General features: G+C 44.5%; 1 protein-coding gene across 3 annotated transcripts in view; it reads left to right on the top strand.

Annotated features, from left to right (window-relative positions):
• The window catches only part of Slc14a2 (solute carrier family 14 member 2), a 445,690-nt gene extending 433,547 nt beyond the window's left edge, over positions 1 to 12,143 (top strand). For all 3 annotated transcript variants that reach the window (XM_074069897.1, XM_074069898.1, XM_074069899.1), the window contains 7 exons: positions 80 to 269; positions 542 to 670; positions 1,506 to 1,698; positions 3,934 to 4,081; positions 4,800 to 4,934; positions 8,165 to 8,214; positions 11,204 to 12,143. In XM_074069897.1, coding sequence (XP_073925998.1) covers positions 80 to 269; positions 542 to 670; positions 1,506 to 1,698; positions 3,934 to 4,081; positions 4,800 to 4,934; positions 8,165 to 8,214; positions 11,204 to 11,404 — 1,046 coding nt within the window. In that variant the 3' untranslated portion in view covers positions 11,405 to 12,143. The remainder of the gene's footprint in view (positions 1 to 79; positions 270 to 541; positions 671 to 1,505; positions 1,699 to 3,933; positions 4,082 to 4,799; positions 4,935 to 8,164; positions 8,215 to 11,203) is intronic.

Here is a 12,143-nt window from a genome sequence, read left to right as displayed (position 1 = left end):
GTCCACCCCACTCCCCAGGTCTGGCCCAGGACTGTCTCACAGTGGGCATTTACTGACTTCCTGTCCTGTTCCATTTCAGACAAATCCCCAGTGTTCCAGTTTCTCGACTGGGTGCTCCGAGGCACATCTCAGGTGATGTTTGTGAACAATCCCCTCAGTGGCATCCTCATTATCATAGGCCTCTTCATCCAGAACCCCTGGTGGGCCATCTCAGGCTGCCTGGGTATCATTGTGTCCACCCTGACTGCCCTCATCTTGAGTCAGGACAGGTAAGTCCCCAGAGGCCCAGTCCAAACATAAGAGGACCATTCTCCCCATTTTCACCCTCTCCTTGGGTATTAGTAAGTTACTATTCCAGATTATTTTTCACAGAGAAATGTGTATGGCCAACAGGGCTGATCTGTTTCATCCCCACCTCCCAGAAGGGTAGCCCATTAGAAAGTGTGACATCAGGCCCCAGTGGAGAAAAACCTGTCTCTGAAGGAAAATTAAAAGCCAAGGGGATGCCTCCACTCCACCAGCCCCACTCCTGTCCCCCCAGGTCAGCCATCGCCGCAGGACTCCATGGATACAACGGGGTGCTCGTGGGGCTACTGATGGCTGTGTTCTCAGACAAGGGCGACTATTACTGGTGGCTTCTGCTCCCTGTCATTGTTATGTCCATGTCTTGGTAAGTTTGCTTCTGAGGTTGTGGGTTCAGATCAAAGGGCCACCATCTTTTTTACACTGACCCTGTGTCTGCCTGTCTAGGCTCCAGTTTAAAGCACAGTTTGTTTAGCTTGCACATTGGAAACATCCACTGGAAATAATTACTTATGTTACATGTCACAATGTTAGGTCATCTATATCCAGTATCTCATTGGTGCTATCCTGTTCTTCTTTGTTTAAGATCTAAAAGGGTTTCTGGCCTTACCCTGCCACAGCACTGAGCAAAAAACGAGGCCCACAAAAGTTAAGAGCCACACTAATAGGTCCTGTCAGTTTCTGGAAATCTCATCTGGCCTGCTCTCCTGGCTTTTCTCTATCCCCAGGACCCCTATCAGACTGAGACAAGCTCACAGAGCAGATTGAAGACCAGCCATATGACAGAGCCCTCAGAGCATGAGGCCCCTTCCCTCACTTCCAGAAAATGCAGGGCACTCTGGCCACAAGGCTGATGGGCTTGACCATTCAAAAAGCTTAATTTAGTGATGGTGATTCTCCCTCTCTGCTCTTCCAAACTGTTCTCGAAACTCCTGCCTTGGGATGGAGCTCTGTGACTCTTTGAGGAAGTTCCAAAAGTCCCAGGAAACCCTCCTTCTGGAGTTGAATAGGGGCCTCCTACCCTGTTGCTGAGGTCTGCATAGGAAAGAGGCCCAGGGAAGGCCTTCCTAAGGCTGGTTAGGCTTAGAAAAGACACCCAGCAAGCTGTTTTTTTCTAGGAAGGCTCAGGGCCCAAGCCACTATTGCCTAGTGTTGGGGTCAGGTAACTTCCTGACCAACATCTCTCATGCTTCTGTCATCAGCCCCATCCTCTCCAGTGCCCTGAGCACCATCTTCAGCAAGTGGGACCTGCCAGTCTTCACATTGCCATTCAACATTGCTGTGACCCTGTACCTGGCAGCCACAGGCCACTACAACCTCTTCTTCCCCACGACGCTGCTGCAACCTATATCCTCTGTGCCCAATCTCACTTGGTCAGAGGTCCAAGTACCCTTGGTAGGTATTTTGGAAGAAAGAAGGACAACATTTGTACAAACTCAATGTCAAAGTGGCATTTACTTCTTTTGCACACCAGAAACATCTACAGGTAGTAATTGTTAACAATTATACAGTACAAGAAATTCTACATACAAATCCCATGAGCTACCACCATCCTTCATCCTTGTCTCCTTTTAAGAGCTAAAGGCTATTTCTGCTCCCATCCTGTTATCACACAGAGGAAGAAATGGAAATCCCAAATTAGTGAAGAACAAAGCTAAGACCAGAACTCAGCTTCCTGACTCCAGACCTGGGGTCTTTGCTTGTTTTCTTTGTTCAAAAGTGTTTTTTTGATGCTTCACTCCAATTTCAATGCAACTTATGCTGTGTATTTTCTTTCATTCATTGAATGAATGAATTCACTGCATCCTTAAAGATGTGTGCATCATGCTACTTCGTTTTGGCTTAACAAGTCACCGTTGAATCCTCCAGAATTTACTCCATTCACTCTTTGAGGCTTACTCCTGTTTTAAAGCATAGATGTTCCTCCATTAAGGAGCAGAGCATTCAAACATTTTTAACAAGTATTTTGTATATAATACTGACCTCTGGAAGCTGGCCAAGATAATGAATAAGAAGTGACACTAGTAGCATCAAATTTACGTGAAGAGATGTGCATATTCACCTCCTTATCTAACTAGGCACATTTTCTCCTCCAAGGTCTCCTACCTTCCATTACAGTAAAGACCCCCCAGTCTGATGCTCACCCTGAAACTTTGTTATTGGGAACTCATCCTCAAGTCACTGGGCTTGTCAAAGGAACTTTCAGAAATAATGATGTCTAGTGTGTCAGCATTCTGCAGAATAGTCAGGAAAGCCATGAATAGGCACTAAGAGCATCACTATTTGGAGGGGGATATGTGTGTTAGACCACCCTTGTTGATTATTTTGTAAGTGTGAAGACCTTCATGGGCAAGAAAGTCCTCAGGCTTCCCATCCATGGTGTTTACACCACCCATGTCTTTTGGAGGCAAAATTGCTCTAATTGGTGTGTTTGTGAGGAGGTGATGTTAGAAATTGTAAGTTTCAAATCATTTCATTTTCAATTGAAAAACATATTTCAGAATTTTATAGAAATGAAAAAAAAAGAAAACAATTATCCTATGCTAACACTTTAGAACCAAATCAAAAATTCAATTTTTTTTGGTAGTGGATTGTGATAAGATTCCTGCATTGTATTTTCTTGATAATTAGAATTACAGCCTTGAGTTTCTGGAAAACAAGTGGTGAATGTCAGGAAGAGAGGGTCTAAAACTTGCAACAATGCTGAGTGACACTCATTGGAGATGCTCCTCAGAGGGTACAACTAGATGGGGATGAAATGGCCCAGCGACACCACCTCCGTATAAAACTCTCACACCATCCCCTTACATTTGCATGTCCATGCCAGAACCCCTGTTCTCTTCTGTTCTCTGTCTTGGGGTAGTGGGCCAGGAAGACCGAACCTAAAGGGCAAGCCCACTAGGCTCATCCTCCTGTCTCCATATGCTCTGCGTTTTCATTCATGGACAGGCCTGCCAGACCCTGGGATGCATGGAGGACTAAAGCAAGCAGGGTGCTCTCCAGCTCAACCAAAAGAGCAGGTCCTGGACCATATGCCTTCTCCAGGCCCCTTGTGTGGATCCTGATCCAAAGACTGAGCCAGACAAGATTAGGGTAACCACAGCCAGAATGTGGCTTTTGGAAATACAAAAGACCATTTTCCCATCTAATATTTAGTCTTCTTGTCACCTTTTTAGCTTTAAAAATATAATAAGAGTTTTGATCAGAAATATATTACTTTTCTAATGAATAATAATAGACTCCTGAAAAAAGTTTTCTGCTTCTCTCCAGGAATAGGGGATAAATGCCTTACACTCATGTTTCTGAATAAAGGAAATGTCACATCCTAACTGCTTAGTGTTCTCTGAACCCAGAGTTAAGATGACAAGGCTTTGCTCCTGTTACAGCCAACCTCTTTGAACAGAAATGTCTTAGAAACCTATTGTGAAATGTTAGCGTGCACTCAGGAGCCTGAGGCAGGAGAATGGAAGTTTCCAGGCCAGCCTGGAGTACACAGAAATACTCTGTTTCAAAAAAAAAAAAAAAAAGTTAGTGTGGGGGGTTTGGTGCCAAATTTTTTGACACCAAAGCTGAGATTTAAGATGTCTCTCCTGCCTTCGTAACAAGCATGTGACCCTGTTGTTTCTACAGCTTTTGAGAGCCATCCCTATTGGAATTGGACAAGTGTATGGCTGCGACAACCCCTGGACCGGAGGCATCTTCCTCATAGCTCTGCTCATAGCTTCACCTCTCATCTGCCTGCATGCAGCTATTGGATCCATCACAGGGATATTAGCAGGTCTGTGTTACCGTTTCCCCCACATTAATGGGCACTAGGGATATTAGTGCTTGGGGCCAGCTCCAAAGGAAATGATGACATGTGTCTTTAACGCTGCCTCTGCTGGTTCCTGGAAACTTTCTCCTTCCATTGTACCTGTTTCTCCACTTTAGATGTTCAGGCCCTGTGCTCCTCTGAGCAAAAGTTGTCCTCAAAAAGACTGGTGTTAGCCACTTACACCTTAATATAAATTTAAAGTTTGGGAGAGGTTTCTTCCAAACATATTCATATTTTAAGTCTTATCTCCAATGACAAAAAGAAGGATTTGTGTGCAGAAGGATTTATGGGGGAGGGGGTAGAGGAAGCACATGGTCTGTTTAAGTCAGACCCCAAAGTTCTTACTCAAAGGATCTCCTTAACTCATACCAGCTTAGCCAGTAAAATTCATATGGCTCAATGTATTTATTTCCTTTAGGTGTATTTTCATTGAATAAAATCAGAAGTCTTTTTTATATCTAAATACCTAAGAGGGACCAGAGGTGTAGCTCAAATGGTAGAGCACTTGCATTGCGAGCCCAAGGACCTGAGTTCAAAACACCAGTCCTACCAAAAAAAAAAAATCTTAATTAGCTGAATACCTAAGAGGATGGCTGATTGTGAACTTTGAGAACTGTTGCAGATTTCAGGGAGGCAGAACAGACTCCTACTCAACACTGACACCTGCCTTCTTCTCTCCCAGCACTCAGCATTGCCACACCCTTTGACTCCATCTACTTTGGCCTGTGTGGCTTCAACAGCACTCTTGCATGCATCGCCATTGGAGGCATGTTCTACGTCATCACCTGGCAGACGCACCTCCTGGCCATCGCCTGTGGTAGGTACCACCAACAGGATCCCCCTTCGACCTCAGACAATGCAAACAAAAGTGCACTGTGACAATTCTGCCACTCCCCCAATAAAGGGGAGGGGAGATTGTTTGCTTTATAAAAGGCTTTTTGCTAACAGTGTCTTCAATGGTTATTTAGGGAACTGTTTTCACTGCATACATAGGGGCAAGCTGCATCTGCTCCAGACATTTCTAGCTGATGGTTGTTTCACTGTTGCTCATAGACTGTCCTCTATGATTGCTGCTTTCCTCGCTGGAGATTGGAGCTGGCAGAGCAACTCGTAACAAGTTAATCCTTACATGTAGAATTGGGCAATTTACATCATATAAAACAATACAACTTAAACATCCTGACATTGACCATAGACCCTTCAGATGGTCCCTCTTGTCTGCATATTTGTCCAGAGTCCCAGGAAATTAGATTGACTCTAACAATTTGACATATTTCTGTATGTTTGTCCTTAAATTCCCTTTATTTCTTCATGTTATCTGAATGGAAACCAAATAAAACTTGTTTGTACCAAGACATTTAAAACAGAGATTCTATTTCAGCACAGCCATATATTATAAAACATTATCAACATAAACTTTTTAAAAATTAGTTTGCAATGAAAAAAATTCTGAAATGTTCTCTGCTAATTTAGACATTCTGGATGAGATATGTTTGTGTCCTTTACATAACTGAAAGATACATTTTTGTTTTCATCTTATGACAGCCACTACAAAGAAGGAGAAAACAAATTCTAAACTATTTGAAGGGAAATTTTGCTGTCTTTTTCTTTCTTTCTTTCTAAAATTATTTTCTGCTGGCCCAGGAATCTCAAAGTAAGGCCAGCACATTGTAGTTAATTAATAAGTAGTGGTTGTCATATCGATCAATGAAAGGTAGACATTTGCCTAGCACCTCTTACAGAGTAGGCACTTCAAACACCTATGCCCCAGAACACCACCTCCCCAAGCCTTTTCCAGTTTGCAAAAGAGGGGGAAAAATTGTGTCAAAGATTAAAGCTAGGACTAGCTTGAGACTAGCGAGGCAACTCAGATGCAAAATTCAAGGAGGTCACGCAGGAGATGACCCTGACCCTCAGGTGGGAACGACCTTACACTTGCATCCCAGTTGCCTCCCTCACCTCCCCCTAGTCCCAACCTTGTCAAAGAGGCAAGGTGGTTCGCCTGTGCCTGTCAGATGTGTGACCCCAGTGGTCTCAAACAGGGTGATTTCTCCATTCCCCAGGAACATTTAGCAATGTCTAGAGACATTTTAATTTGTTGCACGCAGGAGATGCTCCTGGCATCTGGTGGGGAGGGGCCAGAGGTGCTGCTAAACATCTTACAATGCACAGGACAGTCCCACAGCAAAGAATGTGGCTGGATCTGTGAGACCTGCTAGATGGCATCTCATCGATTCCTCACTGCAACCCTATCAAGTCTGTAGGTACTTTTGCTGTCCCATTTCCCATGTGCGGAATGGAAGGCTAATGGAAGCAAAATTAATTGCCCAGAGCCAGGTCTGTACCATCTGTGCTCTTTACAGGGCACTACGCTTCTTCCTGAAGCCAGTTCTTCCTCAACAGATGAAAATGTCCAGAGTTGCTGGGTCCTATTCCACAGTCACACAGCCAAGACTAGGGACAAGACTGGCTCCTGGTCTACACATCCCCAAGACAAGCATTTCCCTCTGCAGCCCCCAACAAACTGCATGTCCTGTTTCCTTCTCTTCTATCTATTCTGCCTCTTCTCTCAAAACTGCAGGCCCAGCAATCAAACATGAACACCCATAGGTTTTTAGAGTCATTTCCCATTGGTAATAGGCCAAATTGATACAATATCAATGAGATCAAGGATTCTGGAAATGAGTCCTTTGACTCTGGACCCCAGGGACAAGGCAGGAGTTGGATAGAGTTGGGCTCAGCATAGTCTGCTCCCTAAGCCTCCACTCCTCACAGGCCCCACTTGGGCCTTCTGGCTCTCCTAAATTCTGGGAGTTTTGTGGCACTTGGGTTGGCCCCTTCAACTACCCCCACACACACCTTTCTAACCGCAGGCTTGAGAGGCTGTAGCATTTAGTGGTTAAGGACCCACTCCTGGTGCTAGACGACCGGCTATGTCGCTTGTCAGCCACATACCCTGGATAAGTCACTGCAACTCTCAATGGCTGATATTAACAGTGCCAACTTGGTAAAGCTGTTGTCAGGGTCAAAAAAGAGATAATGCCTGACACCTAGCATTCAGGAAGTGTCAGCCCCTGTTATCTGTAGTCAAAGAACACATGCTAGTGAACAAAGATGCAGCTGATGCAGAGTGGGCTCCTGTTCTCTCGGACAGAAATAAGCTGTCAGGGACCCTACACCTCACTTCATATAACCCACTCCTGAATCTTCTTTTGTCTTCCATCTTGAATTCCTACCTCTAAAACAATGAGACTTCTCCCACTCATAGCCAGGAAGAACAATGTTAATTAACCTGTCTCAGCCTCAGTTTTCTTACCTCTGAAATAAAGACAATAATGATGCTTACATTGTAGTAATGGCGAAGGGTACAGTCAGTATTACTACCAGCTGGGCACACAGTAACTCCCTAATAAAGGTTAGCTATTGTTAGTATACCATGGACAATTGGAATGCTCTCTGTTGAGAAATTAAGGGCCCAGAAGCAAAGCTGAATTATCCTGGCCCATTTTCATCACCTCTTGCCTCTCGCCAGTGCTTGGCTCTTTCCAGTGGTCAGCCTGGCCATGCCCTCCTCCACTCAGCCTAGAAGACATGGCAGTAGGCATATTTGGTCTTCCTTGAGCTTACAGGATGCTGTTTCTCCCGGGAAACCCATATTATGTTAATACCTTGTGATGAAATATTCCAGCAGGGACTTCTGGGACTCACTTGCCTTTGCTGTATAGTAAAATTTTCATTTATGGTTTATGCTGTTAAATGTTCCTTTACTGGAATGCAAGGTGGTGAGACCCAAGAGAACTGTAACAGCTAAATTCTGGCCCTTTTTAACAAAGTTCATCTGCTGCCTTCACTGTGCCAGCATTTGCGTAGAAATTAACACCTTTAAAGATGCCAAGCAATGGGAATGTAACTTAGTTTTTTTCTTTCTTTTTTTCAATCTAAGAGATAGCATTTGTGGCATAAAATTAATGAAGAGAGAACATGTAGACTAAGCTTGAGATACTGTTAAATTGTTACTGAACTATTTATGGTTGGTTCTTCTTCCAGCTCTGTTTGCAGCCTACCTGGGTGCCGCCCTAGCCAACATGTTGTCTGTGGTGAGTCAGTGTGGCTACAAATGTGCCCACATGCCCCCTTTCTGCTTCCCATTGACGGGTTCCTCCCGGACCCCTTTCCAACTTCCACCTATTCTTTTCTCAAATCATATTACTCTTCTTAGCACTTCTAGGAAGAAGTGGGCCCTGAATCTCAAATGCCAACTGTGGGGTCTGGGGACATAGCTCAAAAGTTGCTTGTTTGCCTAGCCTGCATGACACTTTGGGTTTGATTCCCAGTACTGAAAAAAAAATAATAATGTCAACAGCAGGTCAATTGAATCCCATGTCAGTGACCAGTGGAGCTCTTTATAAGGCAATCTTTTAAGTCTACTCCTTTCTATTGTACCATCCTCAGAACTATTTTTAATCTTTGTTATTGTGTGTGCTTATGGATCATCTGCTCACCTGGCTTTATGGGCTAATATCCATCTTTGTTCCATAGCAACTAGCATATTTCATGGAGATGGCAGTCACTATCAAAGGCTTCAGGGAACAGGAAAGGTCAAACCCTAGCCAGTCAGAGAGAAGTCTGAGCTAGTGGCTTGGGGACCCACACAGCAGATCGAGAAATCTTTCTTCGTGTGGGCCCCAGTGTAGGGTGATGTGCAAGGTCAGAAACAGCCACCTGACCAGCCAAGGCCCAGTACACAGTGCGCAGAAGTCAGATTGCAGTCAGTGCCTCCCCCTCTTAGATAAAGGTACAAAAGAAACCTCACATGGATAAGCAGGAAAAGTCCTGTTGATCCTGTGGGTGGATGATGTGGACACTCCACTCACACCCGTCTAAATTCCTCCATTATCTCTAGGGAAAATGGGTAGTTTGGACTTAACATAAGAAGGTGTTTTCTAAGCAGTAAAATTAGCCTTCCCTGATGCCATCCTGTGTCCCCCAGTGGACAAAGTCCCTCCCCTGTTACATCACATGTTGTGCACACCTGGGCTACAACACTTAATGCATAGGCCTGTGATGAGTCTAGTACTTGTCAGTACTCCTCTGGCTTTGGATTAAGTGTTCCTCCAGAACAGAGGCCTGGCATCTTCTTATTGCCATCTCTAGTACCTATTATAGTGCCCAGTGCATAGTAAGTGCTCAAGAAATAATGAATGAACAAAGCCCTAAGGTAGTGAGCATCCAGAGCTGGGGCTGAGCAGCCAGCTATCAGAAGCACTGAAAGGTGTAAGAACATGGAGTATGATCTCTGAGACTCCCATCCACCCCAGGCTTTGCTACTTGTTTTGGCGCCATCCATTATTCTTCTGATCAGCCAGCAACACGTGTCACATGCCACCCTCTGACAAGGCACTGGAATTGATACAAAGCAGCAAGCTTTGGTTTCTGACTGGTCCTTTCTTCTGTGTGTGGAGAAGTTACAAGTGATACTACTCAGTTTAGACATTTTTCAAAATAAAATCAAGTTTACTTCCTATGTACCTGCTGTGATGTTACACTGACCACTATCAAGAAAGTGCAGGCAAAAAAAAAAAAAAGTGGGGGTGGCAGGCTATTAACTTACCCCAAAAGAATTTCCAATCTCATTGAGGAACAGAATATAAAATTGCTAAGGTACATTTACGAGACCATTCAAGCCTTCCTTAAAAGAATACTCCAGAGCCATACTCTTTGGCTCTCTAACTGGCACACGTATGTGCAGCCTCAGATCCTCGACAAGGCCACCATCTGCTTGATGACAATGGCCACATCCCGAGGATAATTTGTTGAGTATTTAGTATACACTAAGCACCAACTCTGTATAGGTATTATTACCCCTGGTTTGCTATTGAGGAAATTGGTCTCAGAAAGATGAGATGCTGATAATAAAGTGATCAGAGCTGAGATATGGATGGGGGTCTGTGGAACTCCCACATCCTTTCCACTGTGGGACCCCACAGAGCACCTTGTGCAGTCTTAGTGGGGCTTTGGAAAGACTCACTGAGTCTAAAGACTGTGAAGTCATCGCTCATAGGTAGTCCTTGCAACCTCAATTCAGGTACTGTTCTTGTTTCTCCCTAAGTCCCATCCAAAAGTACCATCTTTGGAATGAACACATGTGCAGTGTCATTGCTCCCATGGTACTACCTGACGATTTTACTGCTCATAGTAAATGATGTTTAAGGAAGAAGGAGGATGATTTGAACTGCTTCATAGTTAATTTGTAGGCTCTTTGTTTACAAACTATCCACTCGAGCTATCTCAGACGAAGAGTGGAGAAGAGTGTTGAAATGTCCCCAGCCATCTCAAGAAATTCAAAACAACTCGACCGGATAAGAAAGGACTGTGGGGATGGGAGAGCCTTTAAGAAGAGAGGCAGGTACTCTTCACTTTCAGCTCCAGGAACAAGGAAGTCACTCCTCTGCCTCCCTACCTGTCTGCTCATTTCCTGAGTCTCTCTGTAAAGGGTTTCTGCTCATGCAGCTTTGAAATAAGTGCCATCACTCTGTGGTTCACCAGTCCTCTCAGTTCAAGAGCAAGAGAGACACGGTCTCTGTATCTTTAATCCCTCTCCAAAAGAAGGATTCTATTGGGCCAAGTCAGGAGTCTATGGGACGGTGTATTTGGCTCAAGTGCCTACCTCTAGCTCAGTCAGCTGTAGCCAGAGAAAAATGTCTTGAGCTCCAAAACGGCTGCCAAAGGAATTCCTTCAACAGGGGCTGACGGAAAAAAGACATAGAATAACCATAGTTCCAAGAGTTGGAAGAGTACCTCAGTCAGATTCCCCAAGACAAAGCGCATCTTCTACATAGAGACATGTTAACCCTTATTAGGGTTCCAGTGGCTACATTTTGAAGAGTGTGTATTCACCTGTTACAATGCAGAGTGAGGCCACTGGTGTGGTTTTATTTATACTGGCTTCCAATCAAGCATTATCCTTATCAATGTACACACAGCATCCCTTCCTCTCCCCAGGACTAGAGGTGATTAATAAGGGTTAATTAAACAAGCTTTAGCATTTCATGTAACTGAGTCACCTCTTGTGTCCCCTCCCACTAGTTTGGATTACCACCGTGTACCTGGCCCTTCTGCCTCTCAGCGCTCATCTTCCTGCTCCTGTCAACCAACAACCCCACCATCTACAAGCTCCCGCTCAGCAAAGTCACCTACCCAGAGGCCAACCGCATCTACTACCTTTCCCAGGAGAGAAACAGGAGGGCACCAACCATAACAAAGTACCAGGCTTATGATGTCTCCTAGGTTGCCCGTTCCAAAACATGTCACTACTTTCAGCAGGTAGACTGGGTTCCCCAGCTAAAGGCCACTTAACCCCGCCTTCTGTCTGTTCTGTGAGTCTTCCCTCAAGCACAGGGAAATGTGTGTATGGTCACCACTCAGGGTCCTCTCTAAGATGCACAATACTTATCAAAGCTATGTTAGTTTCAACTTAATACCTACAACTGGCTCTATAAAAGTTCCCTTTGAAGGGAATATGCTGGTCACCCATCTCAGTCATTTAATACGGCAAAGCACAGTATCAAGAATGTTCATTAGCCTGGAAGCCAAAAGATCTGCTCCCAGTTCCATCTGTCTCAGGCAAACCTTCCCCATCTCAGCCTTGATTCCTTATTGGCAGGGATTTCTTTATGACAGGGAGGGTCTCCAAAGTCCCTTCTACCTCAGAAGTGTTGATTCTTCTCTGTCTCCTGTATCCTGATCAAATCAGCATGCCCTGCAAGTAACTGCCAAGTTGAGAAATAGATGGAAGGGTTACCCAGAGAAGAGGCAGGAAAATTCTGGTGTTCTGCAGAGGTTTATTCTTGGGTCGTAGAAGAGACTCTCCAGATTTGGAGTTAGCTACCTAAACTTACTGAAAGTGCCAGCGTGCCTTCCTTTACAGAACAGAAATATTTCCAGAAATGTCACAAGACAAAAAGTGATCTTTTTCAACATCCAATTCATGCTGTAAATAGATGTCTTTCTTTTTGTAATGGTCATA

The sequence above is a fragment of the Castor canadensis genome, chromosome 4 (genome assembly GCF_047511655.1).
Source record: "Castor canadensis chromosome 4, mCasCan1.hap1v2, whole genome shotgun sequence".
NCBI classification, from domain to species: Eukaryota; Metazoa; Chordata; class Mammalia; order Rodentia; family Castoridae; genus Castor; species Castor canadensis.
The sequence above is the reverse complement of the archived record's forward strand: the minus strand, read 5'-3'. Positions and strand labels throughout refer to the sequence as shown.